We start from the raw sequence: 16019 nt of genomic DNA on the forward strand, positions 1-16019 counted from the left end.
AGCAGACAGACTGAAAACCATGGTAGACTTTAAGACACCTCTCAATATCAGAATAAGCACACAAAAAATAATCAGTGAATGTACAGATTTGAACAACACAACAAATCTGACTTAAGGAAAGTGGACACTGAATTCAACTAAAGGATACATTTAAAGCAGGTTTTTTTTTTGTTTGTTTGTTTGTTTTTCTTTTTTTTTAGAGCCACACCCAAGGCATGTGGAGGTTCCCAGGCTAGGAGCCTAATTGGAGCTACAGCTGCGGGCCTACACCAGAGTCACAGCAACTCGGGATCCCAGCCGCATCTGTGACCTACACCACAGCTCAAGGCAACACCAGATCCTTAACCACTGAGCGAGGCCAGGGATTGAACCTGCAACCTCATGGTTCCTGACTGGATTCGTTTCCACTGCACCACTAACGGGAGCTCCTAAAGCAGGTTTTAACTGACGTTATTAGATGTCAGAAATCATAGAAGATGTTTTCTAATCACAATGTAATCAGGCTAAAAATAAGAAGACAACTGGAAAATCCCTACATGTTTAAAAAGTGATAACTCATGAGTCATAGAGGAAATTACAGTGGAAATTAGAAAATGATTTGATTGATTAATAAGAAAACTACATAGCAATGTAATGAGGTACATCTAAAACCATGCTTAAGGGAAAAATGTGAGGAGTTTCCACTGTGGCGCAAGGGGATCAGTGGCATCTTGGAAGCCCTGGGACGCAGATTTGATCCCTGGCCTGGCAAAGTGGGTTAAGAATCCGGCGTTGCCACAGCTGTGACTTAGAACATGACTGCAGCTTGAATCTGACTCCTGGCCTGAGAATTCCATATGCCACAGGATGGCCAAGAAGAAAAAGGAAGGAAAAATTTGTTTTAAATGCATATTAAAAAAAAAAAAAAACTTAAAAAAAATCGATGAACTTAGTATCCAACTCGAAATGTTAGAAAAAAATAAACCAAAAGAAAGTTGAAGCAAATAAATAATAAAAGTAGAAGTTAATGAAACATAGAATCAGCATACAATAAAGAAAATCAACAGAGGCAAAAGTTGTCCCCTGAAAAGACCAATAAAATGAATGAACTAACAAGATAAAAAAGAAGAAAGGTACACTTGACTGCTTTCAGAAATGAATAAGGGGGAGTTCCTGTCATGGCGCAGTAGTTAATGAATCTGACTAAGAACCATGAGGTTGCGGGTTTGATCCCTGGCCTTGCTCAGTGGGTTAATGATCCGGCGCTGCCGTGAGCTGTGGTGTAGATCACAGACGCGGCTCGGATCCCGTGTTGCTGTGGCTCTGGTGTAGGCAGGTGGCTACAGCTCTGATTCCACCCCTAGCCTGGGAACCTCCATATGCCACAGGAGCAGCCCAAGAAATGGCAAAAAAAGACCAAAAAAAAAAAAAAAAAAAAGAAATGAATAAGGGGATGTCTCTATAGATCTTTTAGACTTTATAGGGAAGATATTAATACGATTGTGCCATTTCATATATAGTATAAAAACCTCACAATAGTATCCCGTTTCTCCCATTAAGTCCTTTATGATGTTGTTGTCATATATTTAATATACATTTACATTAATCTATAATTTTTGCTTGTCTGATCTCCTATGTATTGTTTCTGCTGGTTCTTTCTTATGGTGCCTTCCTTTTTTATATATTTTGTGTGTTTTTTTGTTCAATTTTACTGCATGCTCCTATTTTTCTAGAACATCATCTTAGTAAGTTCATTGTGCTTGTAAGTAAGGCAGGTTCCTATGGAGAGAGATTTTCATTTGTTTCTGTCTCCTGTTCTGGGGTACTACCAGAAAAGGAATATTTTACACTGCAACTTCAGTAAATCTCAGGTTGAGATTTTTTTCAGACTATTTAGGTAGTATGAATTTGGGGTTCAAACGTGTATGAAGACTTGACTTGTTTGTGGTTACAAACAATCAGGAGAGATTGCTTCCCATCCTATTTTATCACTACATTTCAAGATTGGTACTTTTCCATGGAATTCCCTGAGGGTGGGGTGGGGGTTATTTCTAGCCTATCCTTTCTTTAAGGGTATAATCTCTGCGGTCTCAGTTTTATGATGGAGGTCTCCTATCAGACTTTCTATTTTGGATAGACCCCAAGCTGTGTCCTGTACTCCACAGCTAAACAGGAAATAAAAGTCAAAATTCAAGTTCATCTTATTTAGCAAAAGCCCTCAAGGTAAAGGGGAAGCATCTATGCTTCCCTTTCTGTTTCTTCTTTACTTGGTTTTTGGTTTGAGTACTTCTTACTTTCTTGACAGCTCATTGATTCATTCAATAGTTTATTTAAAAATTGTTTTCCTCTGGCATTTCTAGTTGTTTTCAGTAGGAAGGTTGGCCAGGGTTTCTCATCCATTGCACTGCTAATAGTGAACATCCACCTGAGAGATGCTTCTGAAACACCAACCAGATCATTTTGCTTCACTCCTTAAACATCTTTAATGCGTTCCCACTGCTTTCACAATCTCATGGAAACTCCTTAGATTGATACCTAAAGACTTTCTTATCTAGCCTCTGCTCACTTCTCTAGCACAGCCTTCCCACATCTCCCTGCCTTCTGTGTATAATCTCTTCTTTCGGCTTAGGCACCAATTTTCCAGAAAGCTACTCACAGTTCAGCCTGGGTACATGCTCTTAGTCTATTCACAGACAATACAATGCTTGCCCCCACTGCACTGCAAATCATCTGTTAGATCAGTCCCTACAGAAACCACACAATATATATTTCTAGCATAGACTCTGGGTCATAATAGGTATTCAACAGGTATTTCTTAAATGAATAAATGAACAAACCATTATTGCTATGCTTCAGAGGTTATTGAGTGTTAGCCTAGACTACGAAGATTTCATAAAGGATAGGAGATTTGAGCCAGAATACTTCATAAGATTTGAATTTCGGAATGATTTAGATAACCTTAATCTGATGCTACTTTCCAGACAAGTTCAAAGTCTTAAAATTTCGCACACATCATACATTCTGAAACATTTCCACAGAAATACCTAAGGCAGTTAAATTGAGGAAGCATTGTCTTCACAGACTTGCATCTTTCTAACAAAATTCTGAGCAGCACAGGATGCCCATTTCTGACTTGCTTAGCAAAACAACAATGGCAGGTCAGGTCTCATGGAGCAGAGCAAAATGAAGGAAAGAATTGCTGTTGGGGGATGGCGTGGACTTGGGGAAGCAGGAGGAGATATGTCCTTTTTTTATAAACATGATGATTGATTTGTACTAGAGTTGGCCTAGATATAATTTAGTCAGTAGCATTCCTTTTTTTTTTTTTTTTTTTTTTTTGCTTTTTTTAGGGCCGCACCCGTGGCATATGGAAGTTCCCAGGCTAGAGGTCAAGTCTGAGCTGTAGCTGCCAGCCTACACCACAGCCATAGCCACGTGAGATCTGAGCCACATCTGCAACCTACACCATAGCTCATAGCAAGGCCGGATCCTTAACCCACTAAACAAGGCCAGGGATTGAACCCATATCCTCATGGCTACTAGTCGGGTTCCTTACCGCTAAGCCATGGCAGGAACTCCAATAGAATTAATCTTTAGTAATACTGGCTATAGTGAATTGTCCTTACTTTTTCTCCTTCTTTGAGAACTGTCCACCAGCCGTATGCTCATCCTCCATGATAACTAAAAGAGTCCAAAGTGAAATATGAACCCAAGGAAGACAAAGATTACAACTGAGAAAAGCAATCATTTGCAAAGACATTCATTTTCACTATTATTGTTCCAGCTGTTATACTGTTAATTGATACAATTTATTTATTCATAAATAAATATATTCATAGCAAAAATATGGATTATCAAACCTGGTGTAACTGTTTGTCTAAAAATTTATGTTCCTTCAACCTTGGAAAATTCTTAAATGCAATTATTCAGTGTTTGGAAAGAATCCTTAACTTACAGTACTTTCTGCATTTTGGTAAAGGTAAAATTTCTTAATTTGGTAATTTGGGGTCGGATTAGTATGTTTTCATGCTCTACAGCTAAAGGATCAAAATTAATTAAGGTTATATGACACCATTCAATTATTATGCCAATACATTTATCTGGTGGCCACTATAACGCCCCCCAAAAGCTCTATACGTTTGACAGCATTTAAAAGTTTGTGTATAATAATTTCTATACTGCTACTCACTAAAAATCAAGACCAAATAAAGCAACCTCACATCCAAGAGATGAATATTATACAATGGTGTGATCAAAGCTAAACGATGCTGAATCACAGCTATCCACTCTGTATGCCCATCTCCTCGAGACATCTGGCAGCTCAACCCCTACCAGTTGCCAAGGCTATCTTTAAACTGAGGCTGTTTTAAAATGGATTTCTGCATCACAAGTAGGTGCCCACTTCCCAGCCAACACTCCCTGCCACCCTAGGCTTTTCGAAGGACATATGACCCATGAAGGCAAGGATAAAACAACTGCTCTCCAGCGGGCATCCTAAGATGCACAGAGAGCCTCGGTTTCCTGCTCCTGGCAAGGCCCACATGCCAGCCTGTCACTCTGCAGCCTGTAGCAATAAAACTTTACTACATCTGCATTCTCAGTGGAATATCAGGATAAGCCTTGCTTTCTTTCTACCATATCTAGAAATTAAAGAAACAACACAATGCAGGAAACCAAACTTAACTTTTATTTATTTTTAAGTTTCATTTATAAAATTTAGTTCATTTATTCAGTTATTTTAGTACACCTGATCCACTGATAGCCTTGACCATGGTGTTTAATCTCTGAGTCATAGTTTCCTCATCTGTAAAATCAGAATCAGCTCACTGGCTTCACAGAGTTGTTGTGAGGAAAGTCCACGGACACCACAATTCGGGACTGTGACATCACAGGGTATGATGTGATGCCGTCCACATCACAGTTCTCCTATCTGTTATCTCCATGACAGATCCTGGAAACAGAGACTCCCATAGTGCTTGCCATGTTATAAAAACATATAGATATATTAAATAAATGTTAGGTAAATACTCTAGTTATCTTTTGCCACCTAACAAATCATCCATGAACTTAAGAGCTTAAAAACAACAAACATTTATTATCTCCTACAGGTTTTGAGGATCAGGAATCTAGGAGCAGCTTAGCTGGGTGGTTCTAGCTCAGGTCTCATGAAGTTGTAGTCAACCTGGTACCCAGGGTTTCTGACCTGCCTGGGGCTGGGGTGTCCACTTCCAAGATCACTCAGATGGTTGTTGCCCGGTCTTAGTTTCTCACTCGCTGTTAGCTGGAGGCTGCAGTTCCTTTCTGTGTAGTGCTGTCCTTAGTCCTGCCCACAACATGGCAACCGGCTCTCCCCAGAGAAAGCAAGGGACAAAGCAAGAGAGAGCTCTCAGGGTGGAACCCAGAATGTCTTCTATGACCTGATCTTAGAAGTAACACTCCTTCACTTCTGCCATATGTTATTGGACACACCGAATGATCCCAGTACAATATGGGAGGAGTCTACACCAGGGTGTGAACACGAGGAGGTGGGGCTCATTGGAGACATCTTTGGAGACTGGCTGCCACATCAAAGGCATGAATAAAGAGATCCTTTAGGAAACACATGTGCCCTGTTTATCACAAGGAGGATTCCCCTTAAATACTCCTGGCCTCTTATCCCAACTTTTACAAGTTGCCTTCTCTGGAAATGGACTACAACCGTGGGTGAGAGCCCATGGTCTATACTTCTTGACTAAATGGAGTTCCTCTAAGTGTGTAAGAGAGATGACCTCTTCCCTCTGAACTAGTAGTTCCTGGCAGAAATCCCAGTTAAGTGAGTTCACTCTGCAGACCCAAACCTGCCCGTAGATGGGAAGTTCCAAGGTCTAAACTGTCTGCAGGGAGTCAGAGAATCTACCTGCCCAGAATTTCCAGTCATTCTTTTCAATACACCATCTCAGTAACAGAGGCGATATTCGATCTCCATCTATCTGATTCTCACATCTCTTCTCTGGTTTTGAACCCAGGCAGGGAACAAGGGCACCCTTTGTCTGCAACTCAGACCTCAGCAAGAAGGATCACCACACCAGAATGAGAAAGTGTCATCTAAATGGCACTGGGATGTTTTATATAATTACAACTAAATAGGATTGATTATCAGTTTAGGAATTTTATTCATTGATTTTCTTCACTGAGATAGAGGGAAATTTTGATATATTAGTTAGGTTACTTTCCCATCCTGGAAGTTTAACTCCTTAGTGTTCTTTATCTTTGTAAGGCTGTTTATTCTCTACAGAAGCCTAAATCAGAAATTTAGCTATGGTCTTGTAATGCAATCAGGGTTTTAATTATCTGCACTCAAATTGCAGTGGAATAACCCCAAAATACTAAAAAGATTACAATGTTACAAAAGTTCAGTCACTTCTGTTTTTATGTACTCCTAGGCTCCAGCTGTGATATGATTCTTGAGTTCCTGTGAGATTGTTTTTTGTTTTGTTTTGTTTTGTTTTGTTTTTGTCTTTTTAGGGATGCCCCAATGGCATATGGAGGTTCCCAGGCTGGGGGTCAAATCGGAGCTACAGCTGCCGGCCACAGCCACAGCCACGCTGGATCCAAGCCACGTCTGCGACCTACATCACAGCTCATGTCAACACTGGATCCTTAACCCACTGAGCGAGGTCAGGGATCGAACCTGTGTCCTCATGGATGCTGGTTAGATTTATTTCTGCTGAGCCATGATGGGAACTCCCTTTTTTTTTTTTTCCTGTGAGATTTTAGTATAATTCTTTAATTTTAAGATACATTTGCCCCATAATGTTTTTCGGATTAAGATGTCAAAAGAAACTTGCCAGGGCTTTCTCTTGTTTTTATAGGTGTGATGCCTTCTAAAATTAGTGGTGTTTTGGAATCAAAGAAACATAAATTTATGGACCTGGACTTATAGAAATCTTCTAACTTGAACTGTGTAAGTCAAAGTTGTTCAATAATAACTTTTGGTATCCTTTTTCTGATGGCTTTTGATATGGATTTTGTGTCTCCTGGCAATCTTGACTGGCTTTGATTTCTTGGGTGGTCCGGGGAATACTAAACTAATGACATGGGTAGATGGATAGGTCATTCTCACTGACATGAGTGGTGACTTCACCTGAAGACACATGATATCTTTTGTCCCTAGCTGTCCTAAATTCCTGCTGGGGCTAAATAAAGAGTAAAGCCTTCTTTTGGTGCCTGTGAGCCCTGGAAATTGATGTTGATGTAATTCTTCCCAGGTGAGGCAGGGCCAGGCCCTCCGGGAGGCAGCAGAGGAAGGAAGTTGCCTAGAACATCTAAATGCTAGAAGCACAGCCTGGAGAAGGGGTCCTTGACTAGAATGGTGAAATATGCTTAATACTGAACCAAGAAAAAGGGAAAGCGGCTGTGAGAAAAAAAGGGGAGTAGAATATGACAAGTTGCAGCCCTTGGGAATTAAGTGTATGTTTGTATACGAAAATTGGAGATGACATGGAAGCATGAAGCTAATGTTCTCAATTACACCGAACATTTCTACACTGATATAAGAAAAACAGAACAGAAAAAGATTTGGGGGAAAGATTAGATTCACCATGTAAGAACAGAATTCATGGCTTAATGTTGCTGGCTAGGACATTAATTTGAAAATATCTGTACTCAAAAGAATTTTTGTATTGGCTTTATCTATAAGCCCAAGCAGAGGTGAAAATGAATATAAATTAGAGACAAAGGGAGTGATAAAAACTACACTACTCAGAGGAAGAAAGGGCACAATCCCAGGACAAATATTCTCACAGCAATTTACAGAAACTCTAATTTGGAGGCCCAAAGTAAGGATAGTTATTCTGTGCAGTTACATTGCTGCATGTATAAAAGGATTCCTTAGGCAGTCCCTGTAGTGCCCTTCTATTATTACATAAAACATAAACAGAATACTCACTCCATCTTTTGGGGTGGGTGAACTCCTAGCACCAATGATTGTACCACATGATCAGGCTCTATGGCCATAGCTGTCTGGACCAGGGGTGTACAAGTTTTCAAGTGGACCAATCTTATGCTGAGAAGGAGAAGCTAGTTCAGCCCTGACTATTTTCTTGAATGATAGGACATGGACCTGGAAGCTAGATTGTACCTATCTTAGCCTCTGAGGCAGAGAAAGAAGAATGAAACCAACTCCCCCAAAGGAGTGGAGGCAAAGGACCTGGAGAGATGGAGACAACAAGGGTACAAAAGTCCTGGTAGTTTTGGTTTTTGTTCTTTTGTTTTGTTTTGTTTTGTTTGCTTTTTAGAGCTTCACCATGGCATATGGAGGTTCCCAGGCTAGGAGCTGAATCGGAGCTGTAGCTGTCAGCCTACACCACAGCCACAGGAACACCAGATCCAAGCCGCATCTGCAACCTACACCACAGCTCACAGCAATGCCGGATCCTTAACCCACTGAGCGAGGCCAAGGATTGAACCCGCAACCTCATGGTTCCTGGTCGGATTCGTTTCCACCGCACCATGACGGGTAAATCTTGGCTCCAGTTCTTCCTACATGGCCTACCTCTGGACCCTGTCAAATGGCCTTCTGGTACAATGAATGTAGTTCCCTCCATTTACTTCTGCTAGCTTAAACTTTATAACTTGACATTTAGAGTCTTAACCAAGATAGGCCCATAGATTTAATATAACTTAATATACTTCATATTCCTCTTATCTAACTGTGAACCTCATGGTTCCCTGTATCCCCTCCAGTACAAAGCAGGCCAGAGCAATGAAGGAACAGGAGACATAATGTTGATATAAAGGTGGGTCTGGTTGTAGAGAAAAAAAACAACTTTTAACATAAGAGAAAACAAATACAACCTCTTTAATCCCTGCTAGCTCTATTAGTCCAGGCTTAGAGCACATGGCAAGTACTTCTAAATACTGCACATGGCAAGTAAACTGAATTTAAGTATATGGACTAGGGAGTTCCTGTGTGGCTCAGCAGGTTAAGAAGCCAACATAGTATCCATGAGGATGCAGGTTCAATCCCTGGCCTCACTCAGTGGATTAAGGATCCAATGTGGCTGTGGCTGTGACATAGGCTTGCAGCTGCAGCTCCAATTCAGCCTTTAACCTGGGAACTTCCATATACTGCCGGTGTGGACTGAAAGAAGAAAGAAGAAATAGAAAAGAAAAGTATATTGACTAGAGTTAATGTCTCAAACTAATGTTTAGCACTAAGCATCATACTTCATGGGGTAACAGTAGAGGCACTCCTACAGTGAATGAGGAATGAGAAAAGAATAGATGTTATTCCTGTTTTTATTTAATGTTCTTCCAGAAATTCTAGCCAGTACACTAAGCAAGAAAAAGATATGAAATAAAATGCTATATAAAGTTCTGGGAAGACAGAATAGATGTACTTTTCCTTATTCCTCCAGCAAAGTACAACTAAAAACCCCTGACATTTTATGTACATAATGAACATAAGACTCTGAAAAATGGAGGAAAAAAAGGCAAACTAGCTAGAGAGGTTGGGGACCACTATCAAGGGAACAATATGGTAGTGAGTTCCCCAGATTTTCTTTTTGCCTGAAATAGTCCATACTTGTAGCTAATGAGGCTATAACCTAGAAACATGAAATAGCACAGAACCAAAAAAAAAAAAAAAAAAAAAACCCACAAGCAACAAACAAAACAAAAACTCTGCTCTTTCTAACCAAAGGACCAGGAAAGAGACTAGTAAGACAGAAAACTTTTAGACAATAACTACTCTACTCCAGCCAAGTACTACAGAAAAACTGTAGCCCCAGTTTGCAAAGGGCAAGTAGGAAGCCTGGATTTCCACCCTTACCAGGCTGTAATGAGGTACACCAAACCCCCTGAGAAGGTGGTGTCATAGAAGGCTGGGTATGGAGCTGGGAGTTCCGTCTCCAACCTGTAGTAACAAGGTGCCTCCTCACAACATAATACCTAAAATGTCCAAGTTCCAATCAAAAATCATTCATCATACCAAGAACCTGGAAAATTGAATTTAAAAAGACCATCAATAAATGCCTACACCAAAATAGCAGAGATGGAGAGCTCCCATTGTGGCACAGCATAAACGAATCTGACTAGTATCCATGAGGAGGCAGATTCGATCCCTGGCTTCACTCAGTGGGTTGGGGATCCAGCATTGCCGTGAGCTGTGGTGTAGGTCGCAGACATGGCTCAGATCCAGCGTTGCTATGGCTGTGGCCAGCAGCGATTTGACCCCTAGCCTGGGAACTTCCATATGCCACAGGTACAACCCTAAAAATCAAAAAAAAAAAGCACACACAAAAAAAAGAAAGCTCTTGTGTATTTGGAAGGCGAGATGTATAGACACACAAAATAATGAAAAATGTACCTATTTTGCATTAAGCATATAATATAATCACTGTGTGCTTTCTCTAAACAGATCTAAAGGTGACCATCACAAAGTTGTCTTTTATGTAGTAAATACTTAATATTTATCCAACAACAAATAAATAAAATTCTCAAGACAAAAAAAAAAAAAGCACAGATGTTAGAATTATCTGATAAATATTTCCAAGCAGCCATTATAAAATGTTTAAACAAGCAATTATGAACAAGTCTGAAACAAGTGAAAAATTAAAAATCTCAGCAAATAATAAAAGATATAAAGAACAGGCAAATGTAAATTTCAGAACTAAAAAATACAACAAATGAGAAAAATTTTTAACTCATTGAATAAGATCAAGATGGAGAGGGCAGAGAAAGAATGACAGAGGAAAGAATCAGTAAACTTGACATTTGAACAATAGAAATTACCCGATCTGAACGACAGAAAGAAAACAGACTTTTATAAAAATGAACATAGCCTCAGGAGCCTGTGTAACCAAAGCAAAAGATTCAACACTCATGTCATCAGAATCCCAGGAAAGGGGAAAGAGGGTGAATCCAAAAGCAGTCAAGGATATATGTTTAAAACCTCCAAATTTGGCAAAGGAGCCTATCTACTGAAGAAGCTGAAAAATTCCTAAATAGGATAAATCCAAATAAATCTACACCAAGACATTCATTGTCAAAAATTTTTTTCATAGTCAAATTTCTTAAAGCTAAAGGCAAGGAATATGTCTTCAAAGCAGTGAGAGAAAAACAATGCCTTACTTAACAGGCAAAGAACAATTTGAATTCCTGCAGATTTCTCATCAGAAACTACAGAGGCCAGAAGGAAGTGGCACAATTTTCAAACAGTAAAAGAAAAGGACTGTCAACCCAGAATCCTATATCCAGTGAAAATATCCATTAGGACTAAAGTAGAAATCAGGAGATCTTCAGATGAAAGAGACCAAAAGAATTTGTTGCCGTAAGACTACCTGAAAAGAAGGGCTAAAGGAAGTTCTTGAAACAGAAATGAAACCATAAAAGAAAAATTCTGGAACACCAGAAAAGAAGAAAGAACAACAAAAAGAATACAAATATAGTTAAATATATTTTCCTTTATCTCTTAGGTTTTCTAAATTCTGTTCAACGGTTAAAGGAATTACAATACTGTCTAATGTGGTTCTAAATGTATATACAAGAAATGCTTAAGACAATTATAAATGGCAGGAGGTAAAGGGACCTAAAGGGAAGGAGGTTTCTTTACTTCACTTGAACTGGCGAAATGTCAACACCAATAGACTGTGATAAGTTCTGTCTATACAATGTAATACCTAGAGCAACCACTAAGAAAGCTATACAAAGAGATACAGTAGAGGGATTTCCCTGGTGGCCTAGCAGTTAAGGATTCATCACTGTCACTTCTGTGGCTCGGGTTCTATCCCTTGCCTGAGGACTTCCATATGCCACAGGCATGACCAAAAAAAAAATTTTTTTAATACAGTGAAAAACACTATAGACAAATTAAAGTGGAATCTTAAAAAATTTATAGAAAAGCAGGAAAATAAAACAGAGAAATAAAAAACAGAAAGTAAACAGAAAACAAAAAATAAAATAGCAGAATATGCACACTGAGGTATATGGAATGATTGGTGAACAGGGACCTGATGTATAGCACAGAGAACTCTACCCAATATTCTTGGATAATCTCTGTGGGAAAAGAATCTGAAAGGATGTGTATACATGAATAACTGAATCACTTTGTTGTACAGCAGAAATTATCACAATATTTGTAAGTCAACTATACTTCAATAAAACTTTAAAAAATGAAAATAAAATAAAATAAAGAAATAAAATAAAATAGCAGACTTAAGCCCTAATACAGTTGACTCTTGAACTACATGGGTTTGAACTGTGCAGGGCTACTTACACATGGATTTTTTTTTTTTTCAATAGTAAATACTACAGTACTATACCATTCATGTTGGTTGAATGTGCAGATGCAGAACTCTATAAACAGAAAACTGCAAATACAGAGGGCCAACTTTAAGTTATATGTGGATTTTCAACTGTGTGGAGGGTCGACACCCCAACCCTCATGTTGTCCGAGGGTCAACTGTATATCAATAAATACATTATTATTATTTTTGTCTTTTTGCCATTTCTTGGACTGCTCCCGCGGCATATGGAGGTTCCCAGGCTAGGGGTCAGATCAGAGCTGTAGCTGCTGACCTCCACCAGAGTCACAGCAAGATCTGAGCCACTTCTGTGACCTACACCACAGTTCATGGCAACGCCAGATCCTTAACCCACTGAGCAGGACAGGGATTGAACCCGCAGCCTCATGGTTCCTAGTTGGATTCGTTAACCGCTGAGCCACAACAGGAACTCCTATCAATAAGTACATTTAATGTAAATAGTCTAAATATACCAATTAAAAGACAGACATTGTTACAGTGGGTTGAAAAAGATGACCCATCTAATCACTATATTATACACCTGTTACATAATGTACATTAACTATACTCAAATAAATTTATAAGAAAGATGACCCAACTATATATGCTGTTGGAAACTTACTTCAAACATAACAATTGTCTTAGTTCATTTGGGCTAATATAACAAAATACCAAAGATGAGGTGGCCTATAAACAACAAATATTTTTTTCTTGCAGTTCTGGAGGCTGGAAAGTCCAAGATCAAGGCATCAGAGATTTGGTGTCTGGTGAGAGTCCACTTCCACGTTCATAGACAGACATTCACTGAGTCTTCACATGACAGAATGGGCAAGGGATCTCTCTGGGGTCTTTTTATTAAGGGAACTAATCCTATTCATGAGGCAGAGCCCTGATGACCTAATCACCTCTCAAGAGCCCAACCAACACTTTGTGGATTGGGTTATCATACATAAATTTGGCTGGGGACACAAACATTCAGTCTATACCAATGAGGTAGGTAGACTAAAAGCTAAAAGATGGAAACAGCTATACTTTGCAAACATTACACAAGAGAAAACAGGAGTGGATATGTTAATATCAGATAAAGTAGAGTTCAGAGCAAAGGAAATTACCAGAGACAGAAAGATTCATTACATTATGATAAAAAAGTTAATCCACCTAGAAGACAGCAATCCTGATTGTGTATGCACCAAACAAGAGAGCTACAAAATACATAAGACAAAAACTGATAGAAACAGAAGAAATAGACGAATTCACAATTAGAGTTGGAGAAATTAGATAAAGAATGAGCAAGGATATAGGCAACAAGACCATCAACCAACAGAATCGAATCAGCAACAGCAAAACACATATTCTTTTCAAGTGTCTATGAAACATATACCAAGAGATGCCATATCCTGGGTCATGAAACAAACTTTAACAAGTTTAAAGGAGTTGAAACCATACAAAGAAAATAATTGTTAGAACTGATTAAAATTTTTGCAATGTGGCCCATTACAAAATAAATAAATGCATAAAAAGCAATAACAATATTAAATTAAAATATAGTGTCAAAATAATCGTATTCACAGCAACAATAAACAAAATAAAATATCTACTCAACAGCAAATGTGCTGGAGTTATGTGGGAAAAACCATAAAGCTCCACTGAGGACTAAATTTTGTAGATATAAACAAGCTTACTCTAAAATTTATATGGAAGGGTAAAGAAACTAGAAAAACTAAAATAATTCAGAAAAGGAGAAATAGTAAAATGAAACAGTCTACCCAATCTCAAGACTTATAGCTACAGTACTCAAGGCTGTGTAGTAGTTTCTGTATTCTCAGATGAATAGATTTAAGATTGGAAGAAATCCATTAATCCTCAGACACATCTACAAATATAAAACAATTTCGATAAAATCCTTACGGGATTCACTTAGGGAAAGACATAGCTGATTCAGCCAAGAACATTTTGCAAAAGAAGGGTAATGGGGTGAGACTTGCCATACCAGATATTGACCTGTACGATACAGTTTCAATGATTAAATAAGTATTTTAGGGATGGAGGATTACACAGACAGACCTGTGGAAGAGAACAGAAAAGACCTTGATCTGATTGAGGCATACGTACAAATTTAGTACAACTTTATGTACATAAAACAGTTGTTTCATATACTATGACAGGTTTTCTTTTTTCTTTTCTTTTTTTTTTTTTGTCTTTTGTCCTTTTTTTTAAGGGCCACACCCGCAGCATATGGAGGTTCCCAGGCTAGGGGTCAAATCAGAGCTGTAGCTGCCAGCCTAAGCCACAGCCACAGCAACACCAGATCCGAGCCACATCTGCAACCTACACCACAGCTCATGGCAATGCTGGATCCTTAACCCACTGAGCAAGGCCAGGGATCGAACCCGCAACCTCATGGTCCCTAGTCAGATTTGCTTCCGCTGCGCCACAATGGGAACTCCGACAGGTTTTCTTATTGTGGCAGGAGGGTAATATCAAGCTCTGTGTCTCCCTTATGCCAAAAGCAGACATCCTGGCTGCTTTCAGAGAGTAGACTCTAGGGGGTCCAGGCTATAAGGGGGAGACAGCTCTGAGGTTCTGGGATGATCCAGACAAGTGCTGTGGTTTGGAACAGGAGAGTGGGGGTTTCTGTGAAAAGTACTTGGATTCAAGTGGATTTTGAAGGAAAAAAAAAAAACAGCAGAATTTGCTAATCAATTAGACGTGTGGGTGAGAAAGAGTGGATTCCAGGATGACTGAACAACTGGGCTGGCCAAGCCTGCAGAAGGCACAGGTTATAGGGTGGTTCAGACCTCTTTGCTTATCAGCCATCCAGGGGAAGATGCTGAGTATGCAGAAAATACAGTGTGTGCATATGAACATACACATCTCTATTTTTCTTTCTTTCTTTCTTCCTTTCTTTCTTTCTTTTTTCTTTTTTCTTTCTTTCATAAAGTACACATTGATAAACTAAAAGTCAATTTCTATATGTCTCTTTCTCTGGTCTCATTTGTTGTATTATCAAGCAAAACCCTATAAGGGATAGCTTCATTTAGTCCTCAGACTCGGATCCAACTTTATCTTGACTAATCTGGAAGTGACGAAGTTCACAAGTTTCCTTGTCAGATGAAACCACACGAAGACAATCACAAAGATTGTTCTTCTTAAGGTATTTCTTGGTAAGATATTTCAAATACCTTTTAAAGAACTCTTTCTCAGAAACAACTGTGATTTTATTCCTGAAGCATTCAATGTGAACAACATTCCCAAGATTTCCAGTTTTTTCATTCACTTTAACCTTCTCCTGTAAAAACTGTTCAAAATTTCCAGAATCAAAAATTCCGTCTTCTGCTGGATGAGTAAGGTCCAAATTAAACTTGCAGTTTGACTTCTTAGACTTCTTTTCCTTCTCCAGCGCCATCTTGAAGGCTGGCTGCACAATCAAAAAGCCACATCTGTATTTTTCAAGTTTTCCATAATGAATTATATATTTTTAGATTATCTTATCTGAAAAAGTTATTTTAAAAGTCATTGGCTAGAGTTCCTATTATGGCTTCAGTGGTAATGAACCTAACTAGTATCCATGAGGATGCAGGTACAATTCCTGGCTTCGCTCAGTGGGTAAAGGATCCAGCGTTGCTGTGAGCGGTGGCGTAGGTCACAGATGTGGCTCAGATCTGGCATTGCTGTGGCTGTGGTATAGGCTGGCAGCTGTAGCTCTGACTCAGCCCCTAGCCTGGGAACTTCCATATGCCGCAGATGCGGCCAAAA

The 16019-nt window shown here is 39.1% G+C and overlaps 1 protein-coding gene and 1 pseudogene across 14 annotated transcripts in view; both read right to left on the reverse strand.

The window, feature by feature from the left end:
- LOC100623157 overlaps window positions 1-16019 on the reverse strand; it is a 267694-nt gene that overhangs the window by 115245 nt on the left and 136430 nt on the right. For 8 of the 14 annotated variants that reach the window (XR_002344636.1, XM_021094309.1, XM_021094312.1 and 5 more), the window contains exon 5: window positions 3606-3660. The exons of 5 other annotated variants lie outside the window; for them this stretch is intronic. Coding sequence is in view for 7 of the 9 variants with exons in the window: in XM_021094309.1 (XP_020949968.1) it covers window positions 3606-3660 (55 nt within the window). In the remaining 2 variants the exon portion in view is untranslated. Of the gene's footprint in view, window positions 1-3605; window positions 3661-16019 lie in introns of those variants that run through there. One more of the 14 variants, XM_021094305.1, reaches the window with a different exon arrangement.
- LOC110260978 lies at window positions 15245-15798 on the reverse strand (annotated as a pseudogene).

Source organism: Sus scrofa, chromosome 6, assembly GCF_000003025.6.
Source record: "Sus scrofa isolate TJ Tabasco breed Duroc chromosome 6, Sscrofa11.1, whole genome shotgun sequence".
Classification (NCBI taxonomy): domain Eukaryota; kingdom Metazoa; phylum Chordata; class Mammalia; order Artiodactyla; family Suidae; genus Sus; species Sus scrofa.